The following is an 18,881-nucleotide window of genomic DNA, read 5'->3' on the forward strand; positions in this document are numbered from 1 at the left end:
GACCTGTCTCTGCCTCCCCACTGGCCACTCATGTATAAGCTCGATCACGTGTGCTCACATGTGGAGGGAGCCACAGCAGAACATATGAGGAACTTTGCCAGGACTTGCAACTCCGAAATGCCTTCTTGGGCGAATTCTGGTCAAAAGAAATACAGGAACGCGTTAAGCAAGAATGAATGACGTCTAGAGATATGGAAGGCACAGGTTACCGAAGTCCTGTAAAATTCTTCGTGAATATGACAAAGAGGAACCAATATCTCGACAATCCTTGTAGCGGAGCTGAAATTATACTCCTGTGTTATATGAAGCTCCCGATAGCCTACCAGCAAACGCTTGCCGTGAGGTGTTGGAGCGACACAGAAGTAATCAAAGGAATATTGAGGGAACTCGAGTTCGCATTTAACGAGGAGCAAGCCCGTGAGAAACGCCGACAGTGGGAATGGCGAAACGGGCGACGAAATAACGACTCACAGTGGGAAAAAAACAGGTGCGGCAGCACAACGGATTTGTTCAGGCTAAGAGTAACAGTAAGCCTGGGAAGAGACACTGACGGCGGTAGGCACTCTACCGATAACAAGCCGAATAGGTCGTGGGGAAGTGGCCGTCAAACGAATAAGGTGGTTTTTGAAACAGTGCAACAGAACAAGTAGAAATAGGACCACCAAAACCTGGGCCATCTCACGTGAATGAAGAGGAACTATTCCCCACATCAAACCATTCGTGGAATAACCCAGACAATATGTAAATAATGGTAAATAGTTGAATTGGAATTTGAATAAGATATTTAGAGTAAGGAAATTAGGTTTGATCTGTCTTGTCTTGTGTACGGTATGCAAGGTTATATGTCCATGTTTTGCTTAAACCTGTGTGATAGAGAAGCTATAAAAAAAAATCAGTAATCGACAAGTATTCCTTACATAGACATTTTAGTTGAGAAATAGACTTACGCTCTGAGGCAGCTGCACCAGTAATGGCTCTCTGTGAAAGGCGTAAAAGAGATCACAGAATTGATATCTCCGTCTGAGGAGACAGCAAAGATTTAAGGTGGCCTGTCCTGCATGCCGTTGTGAGGGCGCACCTTTGTATTTACTAATGCCAAAGTGTACAAGTGGTTTTGAGGTGGCCAGCTATGCGCAGTGGCGTACGTAGCGCACCATAGTACACATAGTTCTGTGAGAATATCGTGTTGAAGTAGCCTAAAGAGCGGACATTAATAACGGTGTTTAAGAATACTTGTCGAGAATTTTAAGTTTTCTGGACAACTGCGTGTGTGAGCAGTGGGTTGCGTTTGCTTTCTTTATGTGGTTGCATTACAGTAATAAAATTCCTGTCAACGGGTATAATGAGACCATAATATGGGCAATGAGAATTCAAAAGGGGTAACTATACCGAACAAGTCTGGATCATTGGGTAAGATAAGAAACTTTGTTTTATCTGCTTGATACACAGTTACTGCTGCAGGGACATCAGACCTGGCGTAAAACGCTGGAATGCATCGACTAATACCGTGTAAGAGGTTCATGATTAAGGAATTTGTTGCTAGCGCACTCGAGCAGATGTAATTTCGATGGATTGCTCACGCGCTGCCTGCGATATGTAACCTATAAGAGAATCTCAGACCAAAGAGCAGTGTTGTAAGCAGTAGGAACTGTGTAGCAGTAGGAGTAAGTAGTTGCTAGCAGTCTGGTGTATCGAGTTGGCTGGGCCGGTCGCGTGGAGTGATTGCGGTGCTTGAGCGTTGTACTATAAGGTAAAAGCAGCCTCGCGCATATATACTACTGTTATATCAAGTCCCATGTAAAAGGTTTTAAAAAAATCTAGTAATAATACTCTTTCTTACAAAAATTAACTTTTGACAATCATTCATCTCAATTTAAAGAATTTACTAATTTCTCAAATCCATTGTGATCCCGATTATCGCAAAGAAAAATCAGTTGTTTCTTTTTATACATGACAAATCTATCGGCCATCATTGCACTGCGCTGTGCCAGAAGAATTTCTTATAGGAACAGATATATACGCGTTATCCGGCGACCTTATCGGGGTAAGAATTTTCCATTTATTCAGTATGATCTTTCAGGGCCATGAAGCAGCACTGCTGACGTCCAAAATTTACCAGTTTAAATTCACAGTCAGTTATTGAAAGTTTATAGGTGAGCCACGATTTAGTTAGGAGGTTAGTCACATTTTTAATATTGGTAGGTTACGGAGTTTATCTGTTGGTTAGTTACACTGAATGTGAATTATATAATTATATTTTTTTACTGTTGGGAGGTTACACTAAATGTGAATGTTATATATGTATAATTAACTGTTGGGAGGTTACACTTGACGACAACCGGCCAGGATCGTATTTTTGTGAATTTCTGAGAAGTAGTCAGTTATATATCTGCTCTTATTTACCTAATGCTAAATGTAGCTTGTATCTGGCGCAACGCATTTACTAATTTGTCACTCCTTCTTTCACAGATCATCGGCAATTTTTTGCTCTTTGTTGATACTGTATTTTTTCCATTTTTGCTTTGTCTTTGTTTGATTTTGTGCTTAACTTCGATCTGTGAAAATGCCGCGAAAAACTGCTAACAGTAACATCGCGATGTGCAATGGGTGAAAAAGCCGAGTCGAATAATTTGACCAACAATACTAGCGACATTCAGTGTCATAATAATCCCCCAAATACAGATAATCAGTGCGTGCCGACCACCAGTAATGATTCTAATCTAAATGATGAGCAAAGAAATTCAATCATGTCCACACTTAATTTAACGACAATTGATGATGCGGCACGTTCCGATACAATGAACGCTGCCCAGTTTGTCACACCTGATTTGCAAAATTTGCATAGTGAACAGATAAATTTTTCTCACAAAGATGAACATTGTAGTCCAATTAGCAAACCTTTTCGTGAATCAATGACCAAATGGTTTCACAAAACGTGACAAATGCAGATACACCATCACACAGTAGAGAGAATAGAGTCGGTATTTTTGGCATGGATCAAGTTGTAGCATTGTTGCTACCATTCAGTGACAAACAAGACAATTACAAATAACGTAATGAAAAACTAGACAACAATCTCAAACAGTCGCATGAAAACCAAGACAAAAATTTCAAACAACTTAATGAACAGAACAAACGACTTAGTGAACAGATTACAACCGTTGCTGTGCAATGTCATGGTACTAAAGAACAATTACGTGAGGAAATTAAGGCTTGTACTAGGAATAGTAGTGAAGAAATTAGATCTGTTGCACATGAATTAAGTAATACACATGCAGCCACAACGAAATTACTTAGAGATGAAATTACTGCAGTCCCTAAACAATGATCTGAAAACGCAACACAGTTACGCGACGAGTTTAATGTCAGCTGAACTTTCACGCACACTGGATGCGAAAGTCGATAAGAAATTTGAACAACAAAACAGCCAAATTGACGAACGTTTTAATCACCACTTACAAAACAGTGAAACGCGTTACCGTAAATTCATACAGGAACAGAACAAAGTACAGAAACAAGTCATGGAAACAATTACTGCACAGAGACAGGAAGATAAGCGTAAGTTATTTACGAAAGGAAAAACATACATAGACACTAATACTGCGACAGTATCAGACGAAATTAATACTATCGAACAGTTGAACACTGAATTGCATAATGAAATCTCCGCTCTTAAAATAAAAACAGACACACACACAGTAGACTTTCAGACAATGACCAGCAGACGTTAAGAAATTAAACAAAACCACACGTAAAATGCAAAACCAAATTAATGCTTGTGACACTAAAAATGACGATCAGGTTAAAGCACTGACTGAAAAATTTGATGAATTTGCCAGTCGTATTGACGTTATCGAAAATAACAATGACACTAAATCAAACGATACGTCACCGATTTCGTTCAATCAAACGCCCGAATTCCAAAACTTACAGCAGACAATCAGTGAGATAGGTTCGTCCAATAATACATTGCGTAGAAAAGTGTCATCTTTACAGCAAGAAGTGACGGAAATGAAAAATGTTTCAGCCTTTAACACGTCGCAGCATATGCCACATTCTGAACATTTGTCACACTCACACAGCCAGTATAACTTAGGTAATATACAGAGAGTACGTGGCTTAGATTCCGAACAATCACAGACAAACAGATTATCACAAAATCCTGAGCCTGCTCAGACATTCAGAGACGATAATTTTGATTACAAGCATTTTCTATCCGTGAGAAAATTGAAGGTGTTTAAGAATGACAGAACACAGATTCACCCTTTGGACTGGATACAACAATTTGCTTTCGCATTTCCACCAGCTTGGGCTGTAATGCAGAAACTAAAATTTATTTGTAGCGCGTAAGAGACCTCAGGGGATTCGTTACACTTCGATGAATATGTGCCGTAGCATGCACAGGGCCCCGAGCCGTAGTAGTGCTATTTCATCTTTAGTTTTCTGCACTGCTGCCTACTCTTTTACTATCCTTTATATCTATCAAAACAGCTCTTCAACCATGGATCTATCTACGGTTAAGAATGAGTAAAGAAAACCTGATATGACAAGTTTTACCGAAAGTGACAATTTTCGTTCGACACTCCTGAACTACCAGTATAATTTTAATAAATGACAAAATTTTAATCATCAGTATGTACAAAGTTTTCAGCAATCGCAGACACATTTTTGGCAACAATAGAGGGTTTTCACCACAACAGCAACAAAACCAGCCGTTAGCATATCTAACCAACAATGTAATGTGCAAGGTCAACCAAGCTTTAATGTTTCGCCGCCGACATGTATAGCGTCGGCTCCACCAAATAGTAACGCACCGTAACAAGGAAATCAGTACCTACAGAAAACACATCATTTCAATTCCTATCGCAACACTCCGTATAGCAGTGACTATCATGACAGATATAAAAGTAATGAGCACAGTTTTCAGCGTAACAGTCGGTCTTACCAGCAGCAGAATCATCCGCAACAACAGATCGTGAATGAACCAGACAGTCCGTATCATCCCGAATCTAATACGTCAGGAAGAAATAACAGAACAGTACAAATAGTTGAAATACCACAGCATCATCCTGCAAATAACAGCACGTCAGAAAGAATTTGACTAGATACAGTACAGGTTGCTTCTTCGAGCAAAGTAAGCAATACTTTTGATACACAGATTCTTGTTCACGAAAATGTTTTTACTTTTGACGAAATCCGAGACACACTTTTAAATGAAAAACCAGTAGTCTGAATTTATTAGTCTGAAACATGCCTTGTTGAATGCACCACTTTTATCACACCCAGATCCTACCAGAAATTTTTCCATTGCCACCGACAGTTCTAATACCGCTTTAGGCGTACACATTTTTCAGGAAATTGAAGAAGACGGTACTACAGTAATTAAAAACATCGCTTTGTAAGCCGAGTTCTGTCACCTGCTGAATGCAATTATTCTGTTACAGAACTTGAAACATCATGTGTTGTATGGGCATTTACCAGATTTAGGCATTTTCTTTATGGAAGACATACTACCGTTTACACAGATCATAGAGCTATATAGTTTTTAATTTCCGCTAAATTTTCACGTGACAGACTAAGCAGATGGAAACTTTATTTACAAGAATTTAATTTTACAGTTGTTCACATTCCCGGTATACAAACTATTGCAGCAGACGCACTATCCCGTTCTCTCAGCAACAATCAGCAAGACATCGCAACTAACTTCTACCAAACAAATTCTAGCGTCATGTATATTCAACGAGTTGCATTTGAAAATTTCATTTCGTCTTCATTACAAGACATGGCACAAGAGCAAAACAAAGACAACGTATGGAAAGAAATTAAACACCTTTGGCAAGATACGAATAACGTTACCATTAGAAACCATTACACCGTACGCAAGAACATTCTGTTTCGCCGCTCTCACCCTGACAGCAACAACTGGTTGTTATGTACTCCTGACGAGCTTGTTAACAAATTTGGTATACTCATTTAAGTTACGCACATTATGAAGCTAGAAAATGTTTTCTTATACTGAAACAGAACTGTTATTTTGCCCACATGGAGAAATGTATTCGACGAGTCTTACCGTCATGTAAAATCTGCCAGAAAGCTAAATCAGACACGACTTCACATATTCCTCCGTTACATGCCACTGTGCCCGTTAAATTGAGACACATGGCCGCTGTAGATAATTTTGGACCGATTCCCAAAACTAATAGAGGTTTTTGTTACATCTTTGTCGCTGTTGAACTCACTTCGAAATTTGTTACCTTCACTCCGTTGCGCAAAGCTACCACTAAATCTGTTTCGAATGCATTTGTAAAACATTTCCTGCTTCATGTAGGACATGTATTGAAAGTAATTTCTGACAATGGACCACAATTTCGATCTGCAATATGGACACGTATGTTACGAGCTAGAAACATTTCTCTGATCTATATATCCAGGACTAATGACCTCAGAAGTTGAGTCCCATAGTGCTCAGAGTCATATATATCCAGGTGCCATGCTTCTTCGAACCCTTCTGAACGACTGATGAAAGAAATTGGAAAACTATGTAGAATATACTGCCATAAAAGACATATTGATTGGGACACACACATACTCTCATTCCAGGATGTAATTATCTCTATACCAAATGAATCTACTATGCTATCTCCTACTGTCATACTGAAAAATGTTGAACCACCTAACAAAATTAAAGAATTAGTATCTTTTCCCACATCTCGTCGACTACACCACCATGAAATAATTGACATTACGCTCAACAACATCAAAGGTGCCGCAGAGCGCTGGAGAAGACAGCAAAAACAGGTTTGTACACGCCGTGACTTTCACATTGGACAGAAGATATTAGTACGCACACATTATCTGTCCAACTGAGGGAAGAGTGGATGCAGTAAATTTGAGCTTTTATACGCAGGTCCACATAGAATTCGCAGCATTCCTCACCCCAGTGTAGCACACGTCGAAACTTTGAGAACCAGAAAAAGCAAGAGCAATCACCATATTTCCAATATAAAACCATTTATTGAATGAATATACTTTATGATTTATCACACTGTAATGCCATTTCCAGATATTTATATGACCACTTACTGATGATGATTATATTTTTTATTGGCAAGTGCCCGGCAAGGTAATGTTAGCAGTTCGCTTTTCTTGTCGTTACACATCAGACCGTGCACATTTTCCACTTTTTATGTATGTATGATTGATTTCCTATTGAAAATAGAATTTTCTCTGTATGCACTATGAATTCTTTGAGATATAACAAACACCAGTTGACTTTGAGACTTTCAGTGCAGCTATGTGCAACCCACTGTGCTAACACCATGATGCTATCCTTCCCATTCCTTTCCTAGTTCTTGTAAATATGCTAAGGATATTACAGTGTTCACTTTATTTCACTCCTTGATGTGTTTAATTCATGTAAAAATGCTAAAGACTTTTGCAGTGCGTGTGCACTTTATGTCATTTGTTAATATATTTTGTACTCATTACATATACATTTTGTCATTTCTTAATATGTTCTGAACTCAATGTGTGTGCACTGTATTTCATTTCTTAATATGTTCTGCACTTACCAATAATGTATATACTCTGTGACTGTAGACTTGGTAACTAAAAAGACTATAGAAAAATTTGTTGCTCACGGCAAGTCCAATTGACTCACCATCGTTGCCAAATTTTTGCCCCCCCCCCCCCCCCAGTGGAGGGTTATGTAAGAGGTCCATAAGAGAATCTCAGACCAAAGAGCAGTGTTGTATGTAGTAGGAACTGTGTAGCAGTAGGAGTAAGTAGTTACTAGCAGTCTGGTGTATCGAGTTGGCTGGGCTGGTCATGTGAAGCGATGTTGGTGCCTGAGCGTTGTAGTATAAGGTAAAAGCAACCTCGCGCATATGTTGTTGTTGTTGTGGTCTTCAGTCCTGAGACTGGTTTGATGCAGCTCTCCGTGCTACTCTATCCTGTGCAAGCTTCTTCATCTCCCAGTACATACTGCAGCCTACATCCTTTTGAATCTGCTTAGTCTATTCATCTCTTGGTCTCCCTCTACGATATTTACCCTCCACGCTGCCCTCCAGTACTAAATTGGTGATCGCTTGATGCCTCAGAACATGTCTGTTGCTGGTAGAAGTATCGATAGTCACCTGTAAGCTGAAAGGGCTGCTCGATGATGTCGTGTTTCAGAATCGTCAGCAATGGAAGCAGTTAAGGACGTCACAGAGATGGTGGCCGTGGACCTGGGTGCCCTCCTGGACGCCGGGGACGACGCCATGGTGATACTCGTGGCAGGCGATACGCGGCTGGTGGTGCACAGGGCCGTCCTGGTGGACAGGAGCCCCGTGTTCGCCGCCATGTTCGCCCACGACACCCTCGAGGCGAGCACTGGCGTGGTGAGCATCGCCGACGTGGGGGGCCCCGTGCTGAGGCAGCTGGTCTCCTACCTGTACACCCTGCGGGCCCCCCAGCTGCCCACGATGGCCCCCCAGCTGCTGGCCGCAGCGGACAAGTACGGCGTGTCGGGGCTGAAGGCGGAGTGCGAGCGGCAGGTGGCCGCCCAGCTGACCGTGGAGACCGCGGCGGCCACAGCCGCCCTCGCAGTCCGCCACTCTTGCAGCGACCTCAGACGGGCCGCCGTCGAATTTATGAAGACACGAACCCGTGAGGTAATGGCCACTCAGGGGTGGGCGGATGCCATGTGGAAGCAGCCGCAAGACTTGATCGAAGTGAGCCCACTGCTGTACGATCCACCACCAAAAATCAGGTAAGTGTGAGACGACCCACTCACTTGTGTCTCTCAAGTTCTGGATGTGTGTGTGCTTATTTCCAAGTCTATAATGTTTGCCACTGAGTTTCTTTAGATGTGCCTGTGCCGTAAAATACGCCATCATAGACAGTCGTTTCATGATAGCTCACAATGCTATCACTGCCCTTCTGTACCAGAGCTTGGTAATACATAATGGCCGGCCGGAGTGGCCGAGCGGTTCTAGGCGCTACACTCTGGAACCGCGCGACCGCTATGGTCCCTGAACTGAACCCAGTTCATTACCATGTACGTTAGCTTACAAAAATCATCAAATAGCCAGTTTGTAGACATTATTCTGTTAAACTACATGTATACAAAAAGTGATTGTTTAGGTTTTGGCATCAACTGTCAGGAAAAAGGGTACACTCACTGTGCGAGTAGAGCATGGCACATTCTGCTGTGGACACAAAGCTTTATTGCCCAGCAAGGGCTCAGACACTGTGATATGTGTAGTTCGCAGCTGGCAGCCTGTAAAGGTTGCTGTAAGCCTGTTCACATAAAGTAGCGTTTAATGTTGTCCAGTGCCTCTGTGGCAGATGATAATGAGACACATTTGAGTAGTGCCATGCTGCATCAAGATGAGACCGAGTAAGTCACTTACAACTGACACCTCGAGCAAGGTAATGTGCTGCAGAATGATTATAGGAGGGCGGCAACATATTTACAATTTTAGATTGCTGATGTTGACCTGTGGAATTTTGTTCGTGTAGTAAAGCAGACTATCAGAGTAATCACTATTCACATCTCAGACCACAAGTTTGTCTGTTCCATAGTTGTCTGTCACTTTTTTCTACGTGCAAGCCATATATCAGTAACCATCCCAACATAATTCTTCGTTCTCTCCTAATCCAAACACTACATGGAAGATTCTAATTGCCCTAAAGGCACGTTACATAAAATAATAATGGTCTGCTGTCAGGGCTTGCATGGAAGATGTTCAGAAAACCAGGTGAAGTAAGCATCGGTGCTCCATTGTATGGCTGCTCACACCTCTCGCAGCCTGAGGCCACCTCACGTGACTAGAGCCAATCCTCAAGGTGGTTCTGGCTGGTCTCATAAAATTAAGTCTTCCCACCTCATTTTTTTCTCCTCTCTATTCAGCCATTACATAAAGTCCACGCGGTACTTGGATACATTTCCTTCTGTGACACACAGAATACCATGCTTTACTGTGTCTTCCATGAACAAGTATCCCTCCCCTGCCTGCCTGTCTCGATTGCTCTATGGCTTTACTATAGCCACCCAGTGAACACTACATACTTTCATTCCACTGTGACACTCACTACGACATTATATATATCCCATCTATTGTTGTTGCTTTCCACCTCTGATAGTCTGTGAGCATTAATAAGGCTCTAGAACCAGAGTTTCCTTTCTTTTTGCACCATCTTACATTAATATATGTCCATACAAGTCTAATAGCCATTAACACTGATAAATTATCATTTATTTTTCAGCTACATTTTAATACTTATGTAGCATTTTATGTGCTATTTGACATATTGGAAATCTTGTGTTTGACATGACACTACGTGCATTCCTTGAACAAGTTTTAATGAACTTGTAGCCAGTATTGTAAATCATTCAGTGTGTTTTTCTCTTATTCAATAAAGACTAACATGAAAATTCATGTTTGAAACAATGAACATATTAGAATTGTTATTTATGTTCTTGAAAAAGCTTAAAACATCACTCCAAACTCGTTCTGCACCCTGTGGGAAATGACGCAGGCTCTTAAGTTTGAAAAAGTTTTTATTAACGGTAATCTTTTTACTAACAGTAATCTTTGTGTATATTTTACAAGTTCTCTTGATGATGTGTATTAGATCCATGCTGTAATTCACTGCCTCATACTTCCCACACTATTGGGTGTCTGTTGCAGACACATACACAATGTTCAGTTCTGGAGCTGCCATGGTCTTTCACTGATTCCACTCCCTCTCCCCCTAAAAAATTATACTTAGTTTCACACTAAAATTCTTAGAATTTTAATAATAATTAAAATAAGATGAATACAACCGCATGCAAGCAGAATTATTTTTTACTTCATACAGTGAAGTGATACAGTGCTTTCCTATTTTTCAGGGAGGATGTCTCATGATCCCATGTTGATCCTCCTCCCCTTGTCCATGCCAGGCCTTCTAGACATCAGTTCTCATGGAATTTATCATTCACATCTACTGTATGTGAAGGACAAAATTTTATTTCAGTAGCAAGTTCGCAGCACAACTTACTACATCATCAATCACAAACATTGCTCATATCCCCTCCCCTCTACACACACACACACATACACACACACACACACACACACACACACACACACACTCAGTACATCAGTGTTTGCTTTTCCGTGACTGGGCTATGACACAGCTTACTTTAACTGCCTCATGGTTTCATGGTTTCCTACAAAGGGAGGACCTTTGCTCAAAAAATACTTAAATTTCTGTGAACCGTATTATTTAGATCTATGTTGTAATACTTTTATGACGAGTAACTGTTGCACTGCCACAGCCTCTTTCTGTTGTCAAGTCACTAGTTCCACCTTGCTGCACTGCCCGCTGTACTGAATTCCTTCTCCTTTGAAACACACTGTCAACCATTTCGTTATCTGTACCTTTCAAAGGCCAGGTTTTAAAACACGCTGAGAATGCTGTCTGATTATCGAAGTATCACATTAATAACATTCAAATTTTTTTCACAACCAGATGAGTGTCGTGCCTGTCTAATTTATATGCATGTGTGATCATGCTCAGAAGAAGCCAAATGACCTGAACTGCGTTCCACCTGGTTTGTATGCAGCCACATAACCTAACGGTCTTGCAGTTTGTCTGCTCTCTTTCTGATACAGTCGTTTCACTACACAATATTATTACTACAACAGACCACTAGAGAAAACAGGCCTTTACGGTTATAGTCCATATGAAAACCAATTCCACAATAACGTAAATATCAGAAAATCTGTTACCAGAGGTGACAGTCGTCAGTGCTTGTAAGCTCAAGTTCATTAAAATAAATGACATTTCCAAAGGCAAGATTCAACTTCAGACTACATGGTTTTGTATTGGACTGGGACCCAGGACTCAATCCACTCACTACTGTCTTGGCTAACGAAGTACGAGAGATCTTAACTATCATTTTAACCACATGTAACAGCATTAAAACTTGATATGATGGGGCATAAAATTTTGTTTTGGGCAGAGATTGTGAATGAAGCAAAATAAAATTTGATGTATCGAAATTTTTCACCACTAGAGGGATGATGAAACTTAAATGATTTTACAACAAAGTATTCACCTGCTGCGTTTCGAACTCAGCACATATCACGCTGTTTTCTAGCCACATATAGAAGCACAATGTCAGTTTATTTCACCACTAGCAAGATATGCTCGTATCTGAACTCGAAATTATGCGAGAAATAGTTAATCCTTCAAAGTGTTGCAAACTGAAATGCATACACACACAACAACGTACAAAATGGTGGTCTGTGGTATTATGTGACTACAAGCCAGACCCTTAAATCATTCCCCAGTCGCCAGGAAACGTAATGTTACAACCAGGCTGGAACATAACAGGGCATGTACTGCTATTTTATAAGTGATCTAGGTTGGTATGATCACAAAACATACAATTACATGATTTAATTCTTACTTTCGAGAAGGTGAGATAGGCTCCCTCATGACTGTATTGCACTTGCTAGTTCCATCTTCTGATATAAACAGCAGATTCTCGAAACTGACCATGTCCATCCTCACAAGACTTCTATTGAACCACAGTTGTGCAGAGTCCCAAAAGGAAACTGCCGGGGCCCGAGGGCCTCCCGGCAGACTTATAGCAGGTTGTGGAGGCCAAAAACTGCTCGTAGTGTGTAATGAAATAATGAATTCTGACGGAAAAATTTCAAAGGAATTTTTTGAAGGAATCGTGGTGCTAGTTCCGAAGCACTCACACAGTGCACAGTAAAAAAGTGATTACAAAATTGTGGTGCACGTTCTTGACTGCAGAGTAAAAATGTCAATGCATGAGGTAACTGGCCCATATCAAACTAGTGCAGGTAGACACAGATCAGTTATTCAAACTGTCTGTGAATATAGACACGTTCTAGCTACCACACATGTTCCCAGGCATCAGTGCGCTGTATCCGGCCGGAGTGGCCGAGCGGTTCTAGGCGCTACACTCTGGAGGAACCGCGTGACCGCTACGGTCGCAGGTTCGAATCCTGCCTCGGGCATGGACATGAGGCATCAGTGCCTTCTTGAAACAATGACCGTACTGGATTTTCCCAAGTGTTTTGCCGTCATCACAGGTAGAATTTTGAAGAACAGCACCTCGAAAAACTGCACCTCAAAAATCACGATTAATGGTCAACTAACCAGACAACTTGGGTTCACAAGTTGGGTGCGACAAGGTTGTCCTATGTCGACGGCCTTCTTTGCCATTGCCACTGGACACCTGCTAGTCACTCTGCAGAAAGAGCTACGAGGGCTGCACAAACACGGCCAGAGTATCGTTTGTGGGTCTCGTGATCACAAGCGAAAGTGACTGGGAGAAGGCATTGCGGGTAATCAGCAAACACGAACTTGCATCAGTGCGAAGCTGAGCAACACTAAATCACGTGTGGAGTATCTTTGCAAAACACGGGAGACCTCAATGTGGTCATCCAAATGCAAATGGCTCTGAGCACTATGGGACTTAACATCTATGGTCATCAGTCCCCTAAACTTAGAACTACTTAAACCTAACTAACCTAAGGACATCACACAACACCCAGTCATCACGAGGCAGAGAAAATCCCTGACCCCGCCGGGAATCGAACCCGGGAACCCGGGCGTGGGAAGCGAGAACGATACCGCACGACAACGAGCCTCGGACTCCAAATGCAAATCTTGGGTATCGGCTACAGGTATGATATAAATCGTACTACATCTGCGAACTAGGAAAATCCTTGGCAGCTAGCGTCAAAGAACATAGCGCGAGAAGACTTGACGATATCCAAAAGGCCAGCTTTCCAAGTATGTACGTGGTTTCTAAAGTCAACTGCGTGGCATAGGTTGTACCCATTCCACGTGAAACAGCAGCAAGATTTCTCCCAGCTTCGAGTCATTTTGTAACTTGTGGTAACATTTTGAAGGTAAAGTTTGACACGGTAACTCCACAGCTGAAAATGTGGAGGGGGGGACTAAATCTCACATACATATGGAGAAAGTCACAAGCTCTATTCATGTGTTCCACATATGAGCTATGGAAGAAGACACCCCTGAACCTCACGTCCCACTTACCAGACGAAATTACTTCCACTATCTTGCACCCACCGATAGAAGTAGGGCACATCCCCAATCGTTTTTATCATTTTGAACAACTTTAATTCGAACTCAGCTATACCCAAACCAATGTTCGCCTGTCAAATGTGGTAAAAGTTAGGAACATATACGTGGAATTAACGGAAAACGAAAGCACAAATGTGACTGCACAAAAGTAGTCGCACTACAGCTGGGAGATCATTTGGATAAACAATAGCACTCCTCACCTACCAACAAATGTGAAAACTATTAGCTACAGGGCAGTAAACAGGAAAGTAGCAACCAAAGCGAAACTTCAGGCAATCCATCTGGGTGATTCGCCAACACGTGAGAATTGCGACCTGACAGACACCGAAGAACACAGGTTTGTGTGCACTCAGGTGAAGGATATTCAGTGAGTTATCAGACAAATGTTGGCCGCGATAGCACGAACACTACCCCCAATACCACGCCTGCCAATTTTTTGAATCATATAGGCGTGCCATGTCCATCTACAATGAAGAAATGGTGTAAACTGGCCAAAAGGACGAACAACGTGTTACCTGGCAACAGAAGGAAACAAATCGAGCAGACGTTGGGTGAGGCGCCGCACGCACGCCGGGCACAAGCGGAAGTGGCGCAGACCACGGGGTGGCGCGTCTCCCTCGCGTCTGCGTCGCTGAGGCGAAAAACTGCAAGAGAAACTTCGCAATTCTTTTTAGTTAATATAGTAACGTGAAACAGTCTGCAAAGTGAATAGGAAAAGACGCAAATACAAGAACAACATAACGAATCGTCTTAGAGCTCTTTTTTTCTTAAACGGTATCTTTTTTGTTTATTTATTTTTAAGGAAACAGAAATCTACTCTAAAATACGTAGCTCTGAAGTACCTTATTTTATGTTGAAGGAATCTCATAGGACAATTTTGTCCTCAAGAGAGCAGATTTCGTACATTTTAATAAATGTTATTTACCTAATTCTGTACGCCAAAACTTGTTTTAACCAGAAGAAGGGACTGTCCTGATTTCTACTATTATGCATTACATTCAGAAATCGCAGCATGGAGCTTCCAGCGAGTGGAAGATAACAGAAGACCAACTTGGCAAACGTACCTCAGGAATTGATGCACTGGGCGACTTACAAGATACTGCGAAATAAATCGAAAACAAACAACCGTGAACACGTAACTTCCAAGTCGTCGCTCACAGCTGAGATAGTTTCTGTGCAGATATGGTCTTCTGGATGAAGTATTAAAAATAAAAAAAATAAAAAATCATCCACGAAAATATTGGAGCGCCTCGGTGACAGGGACGGGGGATGCATCGCGGGCAGGCCTCGGAGTCCTCAACTGCTGGCCTCCTTGGCCCCACCTGCCTGGTGCTGAGCAGCGACTGCCGGAAAAAGAATGTTGGTACACCACAGAGAGAGCGGACAGCTGAGACAGGTATAGGGGCGGCACGGCAGACAGGTCTGTGGATTCTTGGCCCCTGCCCTCTTTGTCGCCACCTTCCTGGCACTGACACCCTAAAAAAATAAAAAAGTAAAGCTTTGTAATGGAAGATATCGTGTAGAGAAAAGGATGCTGTAGTGGTTAAAAAATAAAATTAAAAAAAGTTGTTAAGGCGGTCAGTTTCTAGTATGCACGTAGTGGCTTTGAATCCCATCACTTCCATGAAGGTATTAGTTTAAGAAGCTGAAATGATTCGAGCTACCTAGGTTCAACATCTGGGTTCGTTTCTGACACCAGGCAATCATTTTTAATAAGCAGAAGCAGCATCTCTCCCACCTCTGGTAACCTGGAGGAGAGTCAGTACAGAGGCGGAAGTCATGCCAGGTCGAAACTCTGTCACAAGTTACCTTTCTTACACGATATTTTCTTTTTTTTTAAATCAATGAGCCAATCGACGTGCATGGTCACAGGGTACTTGACTCCTATTGCATTTGAGCTTGAGATGTGGAAAATATTGGTGCTGCACTCAAATCTCCCTTTTCGTCACGTTTGATCCCTTTGAGATGATACATTTCCGCCCATTCATTGTTTCTGCATGACTGCAAAGTCCTCAAGACCTTCACAAAAGACACGTGTCTGGGTTCGAATCCTGGCCTGTCATTTCAAGTTCACATGCACACACAAAAGAACATGTGACAAATTACTATGGTTTTTAACGATTCTCCGGACTTTGTCAACAATAATTATGGGTACTGGTTTCGACTCGCAAGTCAAACGTGGAACTTTTCGTCATATCATGTCAGTTTCAGCTAGGAGCTCCCGGTTAAAAGGAATTCGATAATCAACGTCTCTTTGTATGTAGCCAACAACGATGTTTGTAATGTTAGATTCATAGTCAGCACAGATAGTTTCGTCATATGCACATATCGCTGCTGTGTAAGTAAACCGATATGTGACATCTACGCTTGACTAGAAGTGAACGTAGTGAGGTGCAGGGTTCGAAACCTGGTAAGGTAAAACATTTCCATCTCGTCATTTCAGTTTATCATCGCGCTACTGGTTAAAAGTGACGATTTCTAATGTTTGATTGTGCTTACTTAAGTGTCAGATTAAGTCCGGGGTTGCAATCTCCAACCAACAGAAAACTTTGTCATGTCATTTCAAGTTTACACATGGGCACTCTTCCTCACTTGTGATTGAAACCATATTTATCGTATTTCATGTTACTGTTAACAGGAGTAATAGCTGCTGGATTGTATTCAGAGAGTGTAATGCAGAAACAATATTTTTGTTGTACAATTTCAAGGTGAAAGTTGCTTTTTGAAATGTTGCCTATGTAATGAATTCGTGTGTACAATCGTAATGGCTGTGTAATCTCTAATACCATGTTTTCTGATATTTGCATTATCGTAGTACTAATTTGCATCTAAACTGGTAGTCACACAGAGCAGTTGTCTCTTGTGGCCTCTTGGAGTAACCATTTTGTATAGTGAAACGACTTTACTGAAAAGAGAGCAGAGGACGTGTGTTATGTGGATTGCATACAAATCAGGTAAAACAAAATTCTGATCATTCAGGTAGTTTTGTGCATGATAGTACATGTTAAATACGTTTGCATACGCTATCAGGCACACAAAATCTCTCTCTCTCTCTCTCTCTCTCTCTCTCTCTCTCACACACACACACACACACACACACACACATTTTTATGGCTGTAGAGTTGCCAGTTTGGTGCTATTTATATCTGAGCTGTATTAAACAATTCGGTGTGTCTGTGTGTCAGGAACTTTCAGTATCTCTGAGCCTGTGTCAAGAAATGGACTGATAATTGGATTGAATTTTTTGGCTTTGTATGAGGGAAGTGCCTCTTTGAAAATCTTGAGGTGGAGTGTGATATGTGGTAGTTAAGCTGCAGAGTAGTAGTATTACCTGTAACAAGCCTGTCCTGCAGTTGAGATGAGTCACTCATTAGCTACAGTGTAGTGAGATCAAAGGAGCTGACTTCCAGGAATGAGTGAGACAAAACGTGACAACTTAATTCATTCATAGGTTGTATAATTCAACTTTTAATGGACAATGAATGAAGATTTTTTATAAGGGGGATTGAACAAATCTGCTGTAGCTTAATATATGCAGAGTTGAACACTGTTTTGTATTGTTGGATGGGGAATTGGTAGGTTTGTTTCAGGACAGACTTGCATTCACAACAGTTGTTTCCTCGTGTGGCAGTTTTCCTCGCTGGCCGGTGTAGCCATGCGGTTCTAGGCACTTCAGTCTGGAACTGCGTGACTGCTATGGTTGCAGGTTCGAATCCTGCCTCGGGCATGGATGTGTGTGATGTCGTTAGGTTAGTTAGGTTTAAGTAGTTCTAAGTTCTAGGGGACTGATGACCACAGATGTTAAGTCCCATAGTGCTCTGAGCCATTTGAACCATTTTGAACCTTATTTTTTTTTGCAGTTTTCTTCATTGTGTTGTGTGTGTGTGTGTGTTTGTAGCAAAGTGTGGCAGTTTCTGTGTTCTGTGCAGGAGGCTCTCTGCAAAGGAGAGATGCAGCAGGCTGATCCAGGTGGCCGAGCAGGGGGCAGTGGGGGAGCTGAGAGCACTGCTCGCCGCGGGGGCCGACGTGGAGGCGAGGGGCGGGGTGTGGGGTTGGACTGCCCTGCACTGTGCAGCGCACAGGGGAGACGTCGAGGTGGCGTGGCTGCTGGTGGAGGCGGGGGCGGCGGTGGACGCCAGAGACAGCTGGTGGCAGAGGACGCCTCTGCACGTGGCTGCAATGTGGGGCGGCACTGCTGTGGCGAGGCTGCTTCTGAGGGCGACTGCTGATCCCAACGCCAGGGATGGCAGAGGGTGGACGCCACTACACTGGGCAGCAGCCAATGGCCACGCAGAAGTTGCGGCTGTACTACTCGATGCGGGGGCTGACAGGGGGGCCACAGCTGGTGATGGTCGGACAGCACTGGACCTCGCCAGTGATGAAAACGAGAGGAGGCTGATGGAGTTGCTGTCATGAGGCAGCCACTCCAACGGACTCTCTGCAGAAAAAAGAACTGAAACAACTTCTCCAGTAATAATTAGCATTCTTCTCCAATAAACAATTCAAAAATTCAATCCTCCTGTCACTCACTAATTTTACTCCTCCTCGAGTAGCATAGTGCACACAAATAGTCTAAGCAACGCTGTGGCAAAACTGACACAGCACTAGGTAACAGTAAAATAATTCAGGTAACAACAGGCAACCTTTCTCTCAAGGAAAATGCCTCGAGTACAGTTCTACACTAAACTTTGCAAAAGTCAACAGTTCAATGTGAATAAACACTGTTACTCTATAATATCTGATCGCTGAAAACTATTTCA

General features: G+C 42.1%; 1 protein-coding gene across 1 annotated transcript in view; it reads left to right on the forward strand.

Annotated features, from left to right (window-relative positions):
* Positions 1 to 18,537, forward strand: part of LOC126212608 (ankyrin repeat domain-containing protein 65-like) — a 72,372-nt gene extending 53,835 nt beyond the window's left edge. Inside the window, exons 2-3 of the mRNA XM_049940038.1 lie at positions 8,176 to 8,752; positions 18,051 to 18,537. Of these exons, the coding sequence (XP_049795995.1) occupies positions 8,187 to 8,752; positions 18,051 to 18,537 (1,053 nt within the window). The 5' untranslated portion in view covers positions 8,176 to 8,186. The remainder of the gene's footprint in view (positions 1 to 8,175; positions 8,753 to 18,050) is intronic.
* The last annotated feature ends 344 nt before the right edge of the window (positions 18,538 to 18,881 follow it).

The sequence above is a fragment of the Schistocerca nitens genome, chromosome 11 (assembly GCF_023898315.1).
Source record: "Schistocerca nitens isolate TAMUIC-IGC-003100 chromosome 11, iqSchNite1.1, whole genome shotgun sequence".
Classification (NCBI taxonomy): Eukaryota; Metazoa; Arthropoda; class Insecta; order Orthoptera; family Acrididae; genus Schistocerca; species Schistocerca nitens.